We start from the raw sequence: 18,643 nt of genomic DNA on the forward strand, positions 1-18,643 counted from the left end.
AATGACATCACAAACGCCACTAGGAAGAAGGAAGAGACTGGAAGAGACTACTATAGAAAGTCTTCCATGGATGGTTAGTATATGCAATGACCAAGATCAGGGTTCTCCAATATCGGTCCTGGAGGGCCAGATCCATGCCAGATTTGTAAAATAACTACATTTATCCAAATGTGGATATGCTAAAAATCTGGCATGGATCCGGCTATTGAAGAACCCTGATCAAGAGGAAGGGATAGTCTTTTTGAAAAATGTTCTCAATATCCTTATACTTTAAAGGGCCAGACTTCTAATGGTGTGCCAGACAAGAAACTTATATCACTTTAAGCAATTTTCAAATGCAGATAACGTTGTGAAACTATACTGAACCGGGAAGGGGAAAATATGTCAACTGGTCAAAGTATCGCAACAGCATCAAGTGATTCAGTGCATGGTGCCAATGACACTACCATCAAAACTGAACATGTCAGGGATGCAACACAATATGAAGAGTATGAACGTTGTGAGAAGGGAAGTCGAGAATTGTAAAAAAAGAAACAAACTGAGAAGCAAATCTTCTCCAGCAATGTTACCAATCGCGGTGCCATCTCTCGGCACATCAGCTTGCCCCGTCACTCCCACGCCATATCTTCAAAGGACACAGAATCTCCACCAGTAAGAAATCTCCCAGCTCCCTCCAACCAGTCAGGCTCAGCACAGAAGTCACACCCCCTTCATGCGTTATGGTTGCACTCATGAGTCGTCTTCCAGTGTTCGGTTGCTCTCTAGCTAGGTTCAGAATATATTCATACCAACACGTGCATACATACATGCATAGCTACAAGATTACCTGATAATAAGAGCTTCCATGAGGAAATCAAGCTCATCCTGTTCAGAACATACTTCCGGCAAGGTCTAGGAAAAGAGCACAGGAAGGGTTTAGAGCCATGACACTCAACAGTTGAGTCTTGCAAAGGCCGCACAAAGTGTTGTTGACAATAACATGTATTTAGCTATGACTTAAAGCAAAAATGGGAGTAAGAAACTCAACAAATGAATGCTGGAGGGATAGGGAAATCAGGATTCTGGTCAAATTCTAACATTCCTCAAACGTTCTCCGATGTTCACGCTCCAAGGTTCAACTTCCAAAATTGACTGTATTTACTGTAAACCGATCTATCACGATGTACAGAGTGAACTCTGGAGTTTTTTTGGTACACGCAGTTCCAACTGTGGAACTACAGATATATTCAGAAAAAGAAAAGCAATATCAACATTTCTTTTCCCTTTCTTTCACACAAAGTTCACAAAAGGGCCCGTTCAGGCGACCATGTCAAACAAACCGGTAAGAGGAGGCGTAAGCCTCAAAGGTTAGGTGTGTTTTGTCTATAAAACGATTCTATACGTGACACGCTCTGGGTCGGTCTTTAAAGCCTGTGAAAGATTAAGACAAATTCTGAATTTTCTTTGAGTTTGCTTTCATAGAAAGCCTTGTCCTCCACAGTTCCTTGGCCTCATCCCAGCAATGAAAAAAACAAAACGCACTGCTATGACGTTATGACGCTCAGAAGCAGGGCCAAGGCAGCCTCCTCAGTCACCCCCACTGTGTCTGATCTTCTAAGACCCAAATGAAGGGGTGGAACTGTGGCTACTAACTTGGAACAGGCTTCTAAAGTCAGCTCCCTCATTTAATGTTACAGAAAGCACCCCTCCCTATCTGGTGTCTACTCCCCACGAAGGAAGACGCTGGTGGCAAGTTGTCAAGGCCTCTCTAGTAGTAATGCAATTCTGCCCTGTGGTGTGGGGTGGTTCAGGGGGCCCCTGACCTGAGAGCTCCTGATTCCCCCTTTCCTCTCCTCAGAGGGCTGCCATCAGGGGCGGATTGATAGTGTGCCACCTTTTAGGTGATGCACTATCAGAGCGCCTCCTGATAGCTTCTTTACCTGGGTGCAGTGCCAAGAGACTCTGTCATTTGCATGGGGTAACGCCCCCATGCAAATGAGGGCACACCCTCTGGTGATAGCACTGGCGCTCTATGTGCACCAGAGTTATCTGTATTACAGAAAGGGCTGCACAAGCATCTGCGGCCCTTTCTGTAATACAAAAGTGCCCCGGGGGCGTGCAAAGCAGGCGCACATGCCCGTTGCATCCCCGTGGCACTTTCCATGATACAGCCCAAGGTAGAGTTCCACGGTGAAGTGCTCTTCTCGAAGATCACTGTTTCGTTCTTGTCAGTGTCCAACTTTAGACAGGTGGTCTTCCTTCCTTTTAGTCATGCAGGCATTGAACTTGATCCGGGTACTGCACTTCTTGTCCGTGAGGGAAAGAATGAGTTAAGTGTCATCGGCATCTGTAAAATGTATCTTTTATAGCACTGGCACACTCCTTGTGCCACTGGCCTTGCTTGAAAAAATAAATGTACCAGTTGAGAATACCTAATCTTTCACCACGTTTAGGGATCAGAGCACATGCGCTGGGAACTAATTAACAGTATACGGATCCCAGGTTTAAAATATGCCGGTACATCCGGTTCCATTAATGCCAAATTCCAGGTCGACCATAAGAAAACGTGAATTTCCCAACAGTAAATCAAAATTTCAATGAACAACAAATAATAATAATTCAGCCTAGAAATATTTGTGATATTGAGGACAATTTACAAAACAAGGGGTTCTTGGCGCTGCCAGCAACAAACTTATAGTCAAAGCTAAATAAGCAGAAACAGATTCAATAATTGATAATGAAAGAACAAATGGCAGACCAAGACCATGCACATCCAGTCCGTAAGTACTACCAATTCAAATAATAGTGCAATCTCTTCCCAACACCCGCCGTCCAGGGGTGTCAAATGATAGCCAAAATTGAAGAGAGAAATTGGAAGGGGCACTCTTTCTGGAGTCAAGGAAGCAGCGTGAAGAGTAATTCCACAATCAAGTCCTTTTATTCAGTAAATCTCTTAAAACTGGCACACAGCCAATGCGTTTCGTTCCCGAAACTTTGCCAGAGGGAACTTCGTCAGGGCTCTTATATTATAAAAATCCAAGCACAAGGGGCGTATATTAGGTCTCAAGAAGTAGTATGTCAAAACACCCCAATTCACTATCCCGGGAGTCTTAAATAATTTTGTGCTTTCGATTGATGCCTTGCTGCTGGTTATTATGCCATGTGGGCTATACCCTCCCGTTTCTAAACCTTGACAACTACATGTCATTCTACTGCCGTTGAAGAAATAAAGAATTAATTTTGATGCCACTTCCTACGTCTATTAGAACTGGATTAGTGAGATTGTTTATATATCAGACAAAGAGGGAGGTGCATTGCAGTGCTACATAGAGCATATGACATTTAGCTGTTCCTTTGAGAGAGTTTACTTTACATACTACTTCTTGAGGCCTAACATACGCCCCTTGTGCTTGGATTTTTGTAATATAGGAGCCCTGACGAAGTTCCCTCTGGCAAAGTTTCAGGAACGAAATGCGTTGGCTGTGTGCCAGTTTTAAGAGATTTACTGAATAAATGGACTTGATTGTGGAATTACTATTCACGCTGCTTCCTTGACTCCAGAAGGAGTGCACCTTCCAATTTCTCTCTTCAAGATTCAATAATTGAGGTTGAGTGGCTATATTTAGGCAGAAGTATTGAATAACATAGCATATCTAACATATCAAAATATAATTTCCACACAAGATGGAGCAGAGGGTAGTTTAAGGTTACTTACTTTCACAGCCACCTTCAAAGGATTGGGGTCGTTGGCATTCACAAGCACTTGCCCTTCGTACACCTCGCCAAACGCCCCATGGCCCAGTCCCCTGAAGAGCAAAACAGCAGATGGTTACTGTATGGCTATAGCATGCAGCAGGGTAGCAAGGGTGCCATGGGTCCAATTGCAAACAAGGAAGTAAAATGCAGCTGTTTCTGGGGTGGAGGGGGTGCCCTAGACTCCTGGTCTCTGGCACCGGATGCAACTGCACCTGCTGTGTAATTAAAAGTTACTCATGTACTTATTTCCAGGTGTATTTTTAATCCACCACTGCTATTACCTCCATGTATCGTAAATCAAATACCATTAAATTGAGTGATAGTAACATCAGGTACTTGCAGTGCTTAAGAAACGAAAGAAGCACTACGAAAAGTTATTATCATTTAAAACGTGCGGTGTCATACTAAGAAACAGTCTTGATGAGAATACTTCTGTCTGGCAAAGACTGCACTATACTACAGGATACTTGTCCAAAGTCCCTGTCAGGAGGAACATTGAACATGAGTTATTGACAACTTGCAGTTTAATATCTTCAACAGTATCCTTATGCAAACGTTGGTCAAAAGAAATCGCCAAGTCAGCATCATTTTTCACTTACAAAATTCACATTTTAAAACTGGAGAATAGGAACTTCAAGTATAAAAAATTCTTTGACTTATTTTTTAACACAGTCGAATCTCTTATTAAATGTGTGCTGAGTAAAATATACCCAGAGTGCATATGGTACCCAGTCATCTAGTAGGGGAAATAGAGTTGACTCATCACTCAGAAGCAAATAAAAACAATGAAAGTTGTGTCATGAGATATTCGCATTGTGCCAGGTTTCTTTTTAGCTCTTGCCTAGGCAGCGCATGCGCAGTCTCTCGAGACATGCTGTAACTAGTGTGTGGACATTCAGCACGCCTATAGATTTTGATTGGCTCCTTCGTGTGCTTTTCCAAATGTATTTCTTTTCATTGGTCAATAGCTTACATTTGTCTCTACTTTTGCTGTTTTGGTCACTCCCTTGAGACTGCCTATTACATTCATTATTTCATATATATATATATATATACGTTACAGTTGCGCACTACTTTTTCTTTGCCGCAGTTTCTTTTGTTAATTTCCAACTCATATTCCCTGCTCATGCTCATAGCGCCAAGCGCTGCACCGCGTCCCGCTTTTTATTCACCAGGTGACAGTGCACCTTTCTCCCCTCCTCACGCCGTTCTAGTTGTAAATTCCCTGCTCCCCTTCCGTTGTCCATGTTGACCAACTTCTGACTCCTCTGCAGATTGATAACAGAGGCAACATCAGGGCACAGACAACTCCCTGCTGCTTCACAGTGAAGCGTGTCCATGTATGTGAGTATGCTTCATAGCGTTTTAACTTAGCCTTGCTAAATTTATTACCCGCACTCCATACGTTCCGTTCATGCTCCCTGTGTTTACCACACTCCTTCCGCACACACTCCTTGCTGCTTTACCGTGAAGTGCATCCGTGTATGTGATTATGCTTCATAACGCTTTAACTTAGGCATGTTAAATCTAGTGCCTGCAATCCATACGTTCCGTTCAGTTTGTGCTCCCTTTGTTTACCACACCACTCCTGCTGTTCGTTTTTTCCCCTTTCTATTTGACATAGTGCGAACTCCACTCGAAGGTATCGCAGCGCTTTACACAAACACAAGTTGCATTACAGAGACACAGATATAAGATGGCTGGCACTCCTTTAGAACGCACAATTACAATGCATTTGAATTATGTGTTCCAAAGCAGCGCTGGCCATCTTGATAAAACTTTGTTTGTGTCTTGTTTTTTGGACAAAATGCCAGGTGCTGAGACTATGGACTTTAGAAATATATTAACCTGGAGAGGGGACTCCTGGCTGAAGCCGCAGGGAAAGGAATACTGGTGATTTTGCAGTTGTTTTTATTTCCTGGGGTAAATGGCTAATTCAAAGGTTTGTTTTGAGAGCGCGTCAAACAGCTTACCATTTTAAAACATGCTTCTTTCCTATGTAAGCAAGCCATATATAAGATTTCTGACTTACATAAAAGGCGGACGAGGCAGTGCGTGTGCGAACATTTGCAACCACTTCACATATGGATTATATTAATGAATGTCTCATCACAGCAAGTTAAGTCTCAAATGTACTTATTTATAAACTAGGGACGATGCTTTCGACAGGTAATGTAATAGGCAGCTGGCTCGAGTGTAACTCTGGCGCCTCATGACAAAGCACTGTTAAACTAACAAAAGACCCCTTGAAGAATTTATGATACTAAGCACTAGTTATATAGTCTGCGAAGTCGTTCACTTTTTGCAAATGGTCATGACAATCAAGCAAAGTAATTCAATTATGGACATCTTCGCTCAGTCTTTTTTAAAAACCTTTTTTGCCCATAGAAGAAAAAACACAAGTTCGCTCATATAACCCGCAAAATACATGGGGGCAGATTTATGTTCCCTGGCGCATCCTTGCAAATCAGCATGGATGCACCAGGGAAGATGCGTCACGCAAGTTTGCCCTTGCGCCACCGTAGATGCGCCGCATTTACAATGCGGTGCATCGTGGCGCAAGGACAAGCAGATGCGTGACGTATCTGCCGGCGTAACGCAAGCGCGACGCAACTTCAGCACTGTTCCAACCTACCCCATACCTAACATGGTGCGTCAAGCCTTACGCCTACTTCAAGCAGGCGCAGGGTTTTGACGCATCAGCGTTGGGAAAGTGACTCAGTGAAATCTTATAGATTTCACTGAGTCACTTTTCAGGGGCGATCCTGCGACGAAACGCCCCCCCTGCGTGGAAACGCCCACATGAAACCTGACGCAGGTTTCATGTGGCGCAGGGCTTTACACCGTGACGTATCTCCATAGATGCGTCACGATGTAAATAGGGCGCAACGTGGCGCAGGGTTTACGCCGCCGCTGCGTCACAAAAGTGACGCAACGGCGGCGTAAAAGTGGCGCAACTCCAACATAGATCTGCCCCTTTGTCTCTATCTTGCAGTTCAAGTCTGTGAAATCCTATTGCAATGCTACATGATACTCTTAAATAATCTATGTCTGTACGAAAACAGATCCAATTGTGAGCCTCCCAACAAACACCAAGGCGTCGCTTCATGCAGCCTGTTAAAATTCATTTTATGGTGTTCCCTGTTACTGAAGGAAGGTAATAAAACCTGTTGCATATTAACCCTTTGAAAACAGACTTGTTTTATTTCATACCAGGAGAGGGCTCCTGCTCATGGTTTGTATTCCTCGGATGATGCGTCACACCGCAATCCCAATAACCTGCTCTATGACTAGCCGCGTGTCTTGGAGTATGGCACCAATGGCGTTAGCTTTGCTGTCCCTCAATCGATCACAAACAACTACATTTTATACTGGCCATGGAAGCAATAGGAGCGTCTTTCATTCGAAAACCTCAAACTTGATCATTAGAAAATGGAATCCCAGCTCCAGGCGTTGTCTTGCAGAATGATCTTAGGCAATTATGTTAGGCGTCCACATATTATGCCTTCGGGGTGGTCACATTATCATATTAATGGATATGCTTATTATCTAACTTGTGGTATCCTTCCACGTACCCAAGACGAACCTCCGCTTCGCCGATCTCGCCCTGGCAGAGGTCTCCTGCAACTGCAGAAGTAGAACAGGAGGGAAGCCTTCTCCTACATCACTGCCAAGACCTGGAACGAGCTCCCCGTGAACATCAGACGCTCTCCAACCCTGCACACCTTCATGAAGGACCTCAAGACCTGGCTCTTCGACTGATCCGGAGCCCCCCCCCCCCCTGCGCCTTGAGACGCTCACGGGTGAGCAGCGCGCTATATAAACCCCTGATTGATTGATTGGTGGGTGAGCTTTAGCAGTTGTGTCGGGTACAAAGTGATCATAGTGCCTTATCATGTCTCCTCAACGATGCAGGATTTGTGCGAAGAGCAGTCTCCACCATTCTGGTTTTAGGTGATTTCGCTTTTCAATCTCCACAGGGACCAGCCTTTCTGTGGCAGCCTTTCTGCAATAGGTTCTTGCTTCTGGTAGGTGAGACCATCTGCCTCTTTCTTTCTGTGGTAACTCTTTCAATACCTTCTCTCCTCTGGTAGGTGGCATCTTCTGCCTCTGTTGCTACTCCAACCTACTCATGTACATGAAGACAAGGAGCCCCATAAAGGCTCCAGTTATGTTTCCTGACATCAGTTTTCTTCTTTTTAGCACCCAAAAACACAGATCTGGAGCTTAGCGCCTACCTATTTGTTTTTTGTTCACCAAAAAGCCAAAGCTATCCACACAGTTCAACACCAAACACATTTTAATTACACACATTTTCAATCCACATCACATAATTCTACACCAAACCATATATTTGAACTCAACAACACAATTACACAACACATACCATACATCCAATCTACACCACGGAATTCCACATCATGCCACAAATTTTAACAGCACCCCACATAATTAAACTCCACTAGATACCACTCCACAACACAAAATACCATTCCACATAATTAAACTCTATAACACAAAATTCCACTTCACATAATTGCAGTACCCTCAATACCACATAATTACTATCCACATAATTCACATAATTCCACTACACAAATCCACACCACACAATCCCATAACTAACAATTCCAATCCAACCCAAATAATTCCACTACATACCACATACATACACTCCATAACACATGGGTAAAAGACATCGTCACTTACAACGCCAACAGCTCTTACTCAAAAAAATGCGAGACCTATTGCATTTCCAATGCTTGTTTATGGTACTGCCAGCCAGCCAATTGCAACCCCTTAAAATTGATACAACAAGCATTGGCATAGCCAATAGGTCTCGCCTTTGGGACCTTATAAGTGTTTAGCCATGCAACAGTTGCATAACTTAATACTTATAAGGTCCCAAAAGGGAGACCTATTGGCTATGCCAAGCGGTCGTGCGGCTGCGAAAGTGAAAGTGATCGCAATCGCGATCACGATCAATCAAAGCGGCCCTGCGGCCGCGAAAGTGAAAGTAATCGCGGTAAAGCGCGCGCCCGCGCACATGCACTGTAGCTCTAGGCTGGCCTGGTAACACTTTTTGGAGCCCTCTCAATAAGTCTCGCCAGACCAGCGCATGCGCTGGGTCAAGCGAGACCTAAAAAGAGGATGTGCGAGTAATGCCAAAGCTGCCGATTATGGCGCTGGAAAACCAGATTCGAGTTTCGGCGGCTTCAAAACAGCCTGTGATTCCGGGCAAATCACTTAATCCACAAAAAATGAACCGTCCTTGTGTAAAGTAACTGGTGCTTGGTTGAATTCGCGCTATATAAAACTGCAAAAAACAAAACACCTGCGTTTTTCTCGTAAATAGGTTAGGTAACTAATACTATCCACAACTATGAAATAGGAAATACACTCAGAAAGATGCAATAGCGACATCTAGCGGTTTACCATACATTAACAGCTTCAGGAAATCTATCGTGTCAGAAAAAAATACACCTGGGCGAACTGCCAAACTATATCCTTCTCATACAACTATTTAAGAAATATTTCTTTAGCTAATCCATCATTAATGTTGCCCAAACTACCATGGCTTCTAGAGATCCTGGGCATCGGAAGGAAAAAAATCTGCAGCGGGAAGTCAGCGCAGAAACAGACCGGTCAAGGGCAGAGGCTGTCTCTTGATTGGATGCAACTTTGGGGGGTCTTTGAAATTGACAAGTTTCTGCAAAGATCTTCCCATTCTGGTAGCTGTTTTAGGAGCTGAGAAAGAGCTCAGAATTTATAAGTCGTCCCACATCAATCATGTTTCAATTCTGCATAGTTATACTTAGAGCCCTTTTTCACACCTTGTTGCAAAATACCATAAGGAAAAAAATGAGGAAATTCCACAGATAGGGAGAAACGTGTTATTTTATAATGACAAAAATGAAGGCTTTTTACACTGCGTTATCCTAAGTGCCTTATATAAAATACTCTGGCTCACATTACCCACCTTAACTAGTTTTCACTTATTACATCTCCAAGGAAATACAACTTGCACCATGGCATTTTTAGGTCTTGCCTAGCAGAAAGCACAAGCTGCCTGCTGGCGGAAAGACCTACTGTCACCTTCGGGTAGACTTAGAGGCCGCTTTGTTTACCACTGGTTGGCTTTACTCTTACTGCACATTTGCATGACTTTTATTTGTCGGCTCTTGTGGGCTTTGCTTCCTCAAATGGTATCATTTGAGATATCATCAGTAATGTCATCAATACTGTCATTAGCAAAGTAATATGTGAGGTCATAACCAGTGCATGGGAAGGGTGCAAGTTATAGTTAGCTCAGTAAACTATAACTGACCAATTTCAATGTTTTATTTGTTTTTTAAACATTAGTTTATATCTTATTCTATCACCTAGCTATAATGCCACTATAAACTTTGCTTTTTTTTAGGGATTATTTTTTTTTTTAGCATAGGCTAAAATCTTTTTGCTATACCCAGCTATAGCATCACCTCAACCATTGATTTTTTCAGTGAATACTTTTTTTAACATATGAGAATGATCTTATTACCATACCTATCTATAATGTCACTTATACCATATGTTTTTCAGTGAACTTCTAGGTTTTTCATCATATTCAGCCAGCTTTTCTGCTGTGCATGGCCAGGACCTGCAGCCAACCCCCTCGGTACGCATAGACGTCAGCCTTCAGCTGTGCATAAGAGGGTTCTGGCTGCAGAGTCCGGCTGATCCCTGCAACAAAAATCCGTAGATGGCAGCCAGCTTCCTGCTACTTCACCAATGAGCATGCACAGTGCCACAGCATCAACGGGGTGAAGCTTGCGCAACAACTCCTGTTATAATACTACAGTAGTTCATGGAGGACCATGCTGGGTCCTGCAGGAGTATCAACCGCATTACCTGCAGCATGATTTTGTTTTTTAATTTTCGGCTCAGAATCAGTAGGGAAGGTCCACTGGAGTCCCCATACAAGTGCCAGGGGTTCAGGGTGTCCCTACCATGTCCCCGGATATATTTTGTTTTCCAGTTTCAGGACATAGGGACTGAGGCCACAAGTCCTTTATTGGGAGCAGTGGCAGCATGTTTGGTATGCAGGACCGGTTCCAGTCCTGCCGTGCCGAAAGAGCCGATGGAGGGAAAAGCTCCCTCGGCTAATCAGAGGACCCTAGTTTGATAAAATGTTTGGTACCGTGGGACTCTCGTGGGACCAACCATCCAGATACACCTAACTTTTTAACTCTTTCAGCCCAACCTGAGCACCTCTTTAAATGCACATTTCTCAAAAGCAAAGGAGCAGATTTGGTGTAAATCTGTTTAGTAGTTTTGGAACTATTAAAGAAAAAAAAATATAGATATCTATGGGTGCAGACACACTGTGGCTCCAACAGACCTCATGCTGAGATCTGATTGGCTGCCAACACTTCAACTGGGATGTGTTGGCAGCCATTTTGGGACTCAGGCTCAGCCGAGTCCCCAAAGAAAAGTTAAAAAAAAAGAAAGAGAAAGAAGGAAACAGGGTAGGAATACCACATCCTCCTAGGCCTGGGGAGACACGCTGCAGGCCCGAGCAGGGATACCCGACCCCTCCCACTGTTGGAGTTTCTGTGATGCAGATAGATATATATGGTGCTGTCTCCTCTGTATGGTTGTTTGGTAACCTAGCAAGATGTCAGAGGGATTCCCTCTGAGGACTGGCTCTGAGAGGAGCATACATTATAGTAGCAGCTCCTATTACCAACCATCTGTGTAAAGAGACGGGAAGTGACACTGTTAACAGGAGAGGACTACATGGACTTAGCTATAAATAATATAGTCAGATAGTAATGTCACTCAGAGCAAGTGTATTAAAGCAGATAAAATATACAGCATAAATAGGAAATGTATTGAAGGGGCGTACATATCGTACGCACCAATTGAGAGTGCTCAATTAACCATGACAAGAACAGTAAAAACTTAGATTTAGGGAACGAAGAATCAGAATGAGGTTAGGTGTACAAACGTATATAAGCACAATAAATATGAGAAAAGAGCAGTGAAATAAACTGCTTCACCTTCAGTGACAGCTCACCCTATTTTTAACAGACACAAACCACAGTTGGGGTTTGGCTGTGAGGTTTCAAAAGGGTCAGTGGAAGTGCACACACTTTTTAAATTAAAACCAACAGAACACTTTCATACTACATCCAAATAACAAGTAGTGAGGATGTGGTGTAACGGCCAGAGCTGCCGACTTTGGAACTGAGGAACCAGGTTTGAGTCTCGGAGTCAGCTCTACATCCTGTGATTTTGGGCAAATCACGTAATCTTCCCGTGCCTACCAAAATTGAATGTTCTTGTGTAATGTAACTGGTGCTCATGTAAAGCGCTCCAATACCTTTGGGTCGAGTTAGCGCTATATCAAACGGCAAAGAAAAAAAGAAAAGTACACTGGCCCCAAAAACCATCACAGACGGTCGTCTTGATGTCATTTTCTTTAAATATGATAAGTGAGTGGCAGCTGCAACTCTGAGTGAGACGCAAAATGGCCTGGCGGCAGAGCTAGATGTTTTTGTACATAAGGACAGGTAGCTAAGCGTTTTGTAGTATGTGGTGCAAAGCTACATGCGAGGCAGCAGCGTCTCTAGAAATGGTTTGCAGGGGCCACTCACGAGTCCTTTGCTAAAACTAGTGGGACCACTTATATTGGCCAATTACAAAGAGTGCCTCTATCTTTCTCTCACTGAAAAAAACACAAAGGTTACAGGGACGTTATAATTAGGCTCAGTTTTCACTCGTTCAAAAACAGTAAAATTCAGATAACTATAACATACGCCCCCACAATGCACTGCTTATGATCTCACATATTACATCACTCATGACGTGGTCAGTCACATCATTCACGACATCACTGATCACATCATCCAGTGAGAGTACGTTTTTTAAAAGAGTTTATGGGTATTAAAGATCTATACTAACCTACTACAAAAGATAAATTAGTATACTAGGTGCACTACTACTGAGTGACACTACTCCTAACATATATTATGTGAGCGGTTGTGTGACTGGTATGTATCCTTGTGTGTATGGATGTGAGAGTGGCTGAATGGGTGTATAGCTGGGTGTGTGAGTAGCTGTGTGAGTGAGTGATATGCTGTGTGAGTGGCTTTATTGGTGAGTGAGTGGGTGTGTCAGTGATTGCATGGGTGAGTGAGTGGCAGTGTGACTAGCTCCATGGGTGGGTAAGTGAGTGTGTAGTGACTGTATGGGTGAGTGAGTGGGTGTCTGAATGGCAGTATAAGTGAGTGACTGATTGTGTAAGTGGCTGTATTTGAGAGTAAGTGTCTGTGTGAATGTCTGTATGGGTCAGTGAGCGGATGTGTGAGGGCTTGCATGGATCTGTAAATAGGTATGTAAGTGGTTATGTGGGTGTGTGAGTGAGTGTGAGAGTTCTTGTATGGGTGAGTGAGTGGCTGTGTTGAGAGGCTGTATGGGTGAGTGAGTGGGTGTGTGGGTGACTGTAGGTAAATAAGTGGGTGTGTGAGTAGATGTATGGGTAAATGTGTGGCTATGTGACTACTGTCTGGGTGAGTGGTTTTATGAGTGGCTGTATGGGTGAGTGAATGGCTCTGTGAGTGGCTGTACGAGTGATTGAGCAAGTGTGTGAGTGACTCTATGGTGGAGTGGGTGGACGTGTGAGTACTGGTATGGACCTGTGAATGGGTATGTGAGTGGCTGTGTGAGTGGGCATATGAGAGGTTGTATGGGCATGTGAGTGGGTATGTGAGTGGTTCTGTGGGTGACATTTGAGATGTCATCAGTGATGTCACTGACCATGTCATGAGTGATGTAATATGTGAGGTCATAAGCAGTGCATTTCAAGGGTGTAAGTTATAGTTAGCTCAGGCAACTATAACTTTTGATTCACTGGTTTTGTATGAGTGAAATCTGAGTCTAACTATAACGTCCCTGTAACCTTTGGTGTAACCTTTGGTTGTTTCAGTGAATTTCTAAGCTTTTCACAATCTATTTCCTAACTATAAAATCCCTGTAACCTTTGTTTAAGTACATTTCTATGGTTTTCTATGGTGTTTGCAGAGTGGTGGAGAAAGGGGGTAGAGCCTCGGGCCAGCTCTCAGGAATCCTGCTGTGTCACACTTACTGGAGGTAACAAGAAGGCTTCTTGGCCCCCAAGCACCCGCAACATCCAAGAGGACTTCATCCCCCAACTAGTAGTGTACCAGGAGGCGCATTTGCAGAATGGTGGAGAAAGGGGTCAGGGCCTCTGACTAGCACTTAGCAGTCATGCTGTGTTGGACTTACTCAAGGTAACAGGAGGGGTTCTTTGTCCCCAAAGACCCTCAGCATCAAAGGGGACTTCATCCCCCAACCAGTAGTGCGCTAGGAGGCGTGTTTGCAGAGTGATGGAGAAAGGGGGCGTGGCCTCTGAAGGCTCCTCAGCAATCTAGCTGTGTGGGACTTACTGGAGGTAATAGGAGGGCTTGTTAGCCCCCCAAGAACAAACAGCAGGCAAGGGGACTTCATCCTCCAACCAGTTGGGCGCCAGGAGGCGCATATGCAAAGTGGTGGTTAAAGGGGGCAGGATTCCAATCACCTCTCAGCAATCCCGCTGTGTAGGACTTACTGAAGGTAACAGGAGGGGTAGTTGCCCCAAATGGACCCTCACAAATCAAAGGGTCTTCTTCCCCAAACTAGTAGTGCGCAAGGAGGCGAGTTTTTAATAGAAGTGGTGAAACGTGGCGGTCCCACCGGCGACTTGCTGTCCCTGACTTTAAAAAAAAAGATTTTGGCTTTTATCAGGGAATGGAGGCCAATTTCAGCCCTGGGGACCCCATCCCCCAGGGCCAGGACTTTTTGGAATAGGGATGGGGGGCCACGTGGCCCGCCTTCCTGGGCCAATTGTAGTCCCGGGGACCCCATCCCCTGGGGCCAGGCCTTTTTTAAAATTAGTTTTTGTATTTAGAGGAGGGGGGCTGGGCAGCCCCCCCTTCCAGGCTAACCCCATCCCCCGGGAACCAGCATACTTATAATAGAGTAGTGGGGCCATGCGGCCCTCTCCCTGGGCTGATTTTGGCCCTGAATCCCCATCATTTAGGGTCCGGCCATTTAAAGATGGGGTTTGCACAGCCCCCTCCCCAAATTCAGCACTGGGGACCCCATCCCATGACCAGGCCATTTAAAGTGGGTTGCCCCAAGGGCACCCACTCTCCAGTGGGACTGCGGGGGGAGCCTGAAGGCCCCAGCGGTCCCTGTCATCTCTGAGCTGGCATTGCTTTCACAGAGAGGGAGCTGCTGACCATGCAGCTCTCGCTCTGTGAAAGCAATTCTGCACCGCTTCTAAGTGAGAGCATTTTTTATGCTCTCACTTGCTAGAACAGCAAACATCTATGTTACGGGGGTGGGTACCCCCGGTCCCCAGGGCCATGTATGGCTCCAACAGGAAGGCATTAAGCCCGGTCCTTTTTAATTTACAGGACCTGTTCCGGGGAGGTGGCGGTCCCTAGGGACCAAAACAGCTTGCAAGGGGGGCCGCGCAGTACCCCACCCGATTTTTTGAAAATAAGATGGTCATGGGGAGGTGCCTGAGGCCCCCCAGATTATTTAAAAGTGGCCCCAGGGAAGTTGTGGTCTCTGGGGCAGTGGGGGAGGCCGTACAGGTCTCCACCACATTAATTTGAATTGAAAAGCCCCGGGGAGGTGGCGGCACCTGGGGTATTAATAAGCCCCAAGGGGGGCCCGTTGGCCCCTCTCCTTTATTTTAAAAAGGCCCGTGGGACCTGACCCACCTGGGCGCCAATTACAAATGAAGCGCTGGAGTCCGCACTTCGTTTTTTAGAAATTTGCAGCCAAGTGGCCTAGGGAGTCAAGGTATTTCTACCCTATGCGTTTTTTACCCCCTTTTCCTTGGCCCTCGCTGGACGGATCACACCGAAAATTTCAAGACAGCACCTGAAGTGAGCGTCAAACTAGTTTGGAAAATTGCGCAAGGATTTATCAAACGACACCAATGTTATTGGCAAATTAAAAATGCTTTACCTATTGAAACTAGGTCCTAAGTATAACTATCTACTTGTGACCACCAGTAGGTAATATAGATATATAGATATCCTCTTCTTTTATGTGCTTCACCTTTGATGCTAAAAGCAATTTGTACTTGGTGACGTTTTTGCCATATTGGCATGCCTTGCATTTTCCGCATTTTTTAAAGCCAGCGCTCTGATTTAGCCAATTAGCTTTTGGTGGTTTGCTACTCTCAGGGCTCCTTTTGACTAAGTTCTTCCTCATTGCTCTGCCTCTTCTAAATGCTACTCCTGGTAACCTTGATGCCACTTTTCCTAGTATGGGGTAATTCCTTATTAAGTGCCAATACTTTTGAATTATGGAACTTATGGCTACCTCCTGTCTGCTGTAAGCTGTGATAACTCTGAAATGGGGATCGATCTTGGTTGACTTCCTTGCCTCTTTTCTCTTAAATGAGAGCTCTTCCCTCGATCTTAATTTGGCTTTCGATTTTGTCTCCTCTATGTTGGTGGGTGTTCAGACTCTGGCTCTAAATCTCATTTCCAGGTTTTCTAATGCTGTGTTTTCTTCACTTTTCTTGCTACAATTATGCCTCACCCACAGAATTTCACCCTAGGGGATGCTTCTAATTAAGCTACAGGGATGGAAGCTGCCGAATGCAATAAGTTGTTCCCCGAGGTTGGTTTTCTGTAAAGTTTTGTTTCCAATTTTTTATTCTTCACATATATTGGGAGATCACAAAATGTATCTCTGTTCTGCCTATTGTGCTTGTGAAGTAGTAGATTGAAGTTGTTGGCCTCACTCTTACTTAGAAACACCCTTGCAGTCTCTTCTTTGGCCTTCCATGCAACGAAGAGGTCATCAATGTATCTACTCCAGCGTATGACGTGCTGTTTCTCTTCCCATTGATGTTTGACCTGTATCACCTGCTCCTCCCACCAGTCTATATGCAGATTAGCATAGGCTCAGAATATACACAGACAAAACTATAGAGATTCAGCAGTTATAGTCACCCGAGCTAACCATAACTTATGCCCACAAAGTTTTAAAATGGGTGTACTATTTATTAGTAAACTAGCCTTTACACTGACACATGTCCTCTGAGGATATATATGTATGGTAGTGCTTTGCGACAGTGTAAGTTGTTCATTGAGACTACATTTACAGTGATGGCTGAGTAAAGTTCTGTTTTATGATAAACAAACAAGTTACTTACCTTCGGTAACGCTTTTTCTGGTGGATACAATATCTGCCTGTAGACTCCTCACCTTCTGAATACTGCCTGCGCCAGCATTCCGCGGAAATTCTTTCCTAGCTCTCCCATGTCGACGAGGACGCTATAATGCTACGGCTCCGCTCGTGGCTCCGCATGACGTCACCGGAGCCGTAAAATGACCTCGTCGGCATGATGATGTCAGTTCCACCCATTTTTTCTGTGCCACCGAGGCAAACGGGCGGACCGACACATTTTCACATGTATACATAGTATACCAAACATATATAAATAGAAATGCATAACCCAATAAGGGCATGGAGAAATAGCAAAACATCAAGCATTTCACACTATTAAAACATAAGCATGATAAAGTCATCATCATCATCATCAATCCACTTTATTCGATTATTTAAAATCATAAAAGTACAATATAGCATGATAAAGTCATATTTAAAAAACACTCATGTTAAACAGTTATGCATCTTTTTGGTAGAAAAAGGTGGACAACGGGGAGGTGGGTGGGACAGTGAGGAATCCACAGGCAGATATTGTATCCACCAGAAAAAGCGTTACTGAAGTTAAGTAACTTGTTGTTCTGATGGATACTTCTGCCTGTGGATTCCTCACCTTCTGAATAGAATCCCAAAGCCGTACCTCTCCCGTAGGAGGGTGTCCACCTGACTAGACCAAAAAATCTTGCAGCACAGATCGAGCAAAATGGCCGTCCCTCCTAACTTCCGAATCCAAGCAGTAATGCTTTGCAAAAGTATGGAGGGAGGCCCAAGTTGCTGCTTTACAAATATCAATTACAGGAACACCTCTAGCCAAAGCAGAAGAAGAAGATTTAGCTCTAGTGGAATGAGCTCTGATACCTTCTGGAGGGTCCTTCTTGGCCAAGGCATAGCAAATCTTGATGCACAAGATAATCCACCTGGAGAGAGTCCGCTTGTGCACAGCCTTGCCTTTCATCTTCCCAATGTAGCCCACAAAGAGCTGATCATCCAGCCTCAGATCACTTGTTCTGTCCAAATAAAAGCTGATAGCTCTCTTAGGGTCCAAACGATGATGTCTCTCCTACTCCTTGGAAGGGTGAGGGGGAGGATAAAAGGTGGGTAAAGTAATGGACTGTCCCATATGGAAAGGGGTAACCACCTTGGGAAGGAAAGCAGCCCTGGTCCTTAGAACCAACTTATCTGCATGAATGGTCAAGAATGGAGGCTTTGAACTAAGAGCCTGAAGCTCACTTACCCTCCTAGCCGAAGTAATGGCAATCAAGAAAACCTTTTTAAAAGAAAAAAACCTCAAAGGACATGTAAGAAGAGGCTCAAATGGAGCACCCATTAAAAAGGCAAGAACAAGATTCAAATCCCACTGAGGCATAATGAAAGGAGTGGGAGGAAACTTATTTGTAAGGGCCTTAATGAACCTCATGACAATGGGGGACTTAAATAAAGACGGCTGGTCCGACAAACATAGAAAAGCCGACAAATAGCCCTTAACAGTGGCCACAGCACAACCCTACTGGGCCAAAGACAGTGAAAACTGAAGAACATCCGACAAGTGGGCCTTTACGGGATCAATGGATCTCTCTCCACACCATTTAACGAATCTAGACCATCTCGATGAGTAAACAGACTTGGTGGAGTGTCGCCTGGACGATAAAATAACGTCCACCACATCCGG

The 18,643-nt window shown here is 44.4% G+C and overlaps 1 protein-coding gene across 1 annotated transcript in view; it reads right to left on the reverse strand.

Moving 5' to 3' along the window:
- The window catches only part of ALK (ALK receptor tyrosine kinase), a 2,691,376-nt gene that overhangs the window by 76,049 nt on the left and 2,596,684 nt on the right, over positions 1-18,643 (reverse strand). Inside the window, exons 21-22 of the mRNA XM_085613005.1 lie at positions 3,695-3,785; positions 827-891 (exon numbers count right to left, since the gene is read on the reverse strand). Of these exons, the coding sequence (XP_085469131.1) occupies positions 827-891; positions 3,695-3,785 (156 nt within the window). The remainder of the gene's footprint in view (positions 1-826; positions 892-3,694; positions 3,786-18,643) is intronic.

Source organism: Triturus cristatus, chromosome 6, assembly GCF_964204655.1.
Source record: "Triturus cristatus chromosome 6, aTriCri1.1, whole genome shotgun sequence".
NCBI lineage: Eukaryota > Metazoa > Chordata > Amphibia > Caudata > Salamandridae > Triturus > Triturus cristatus.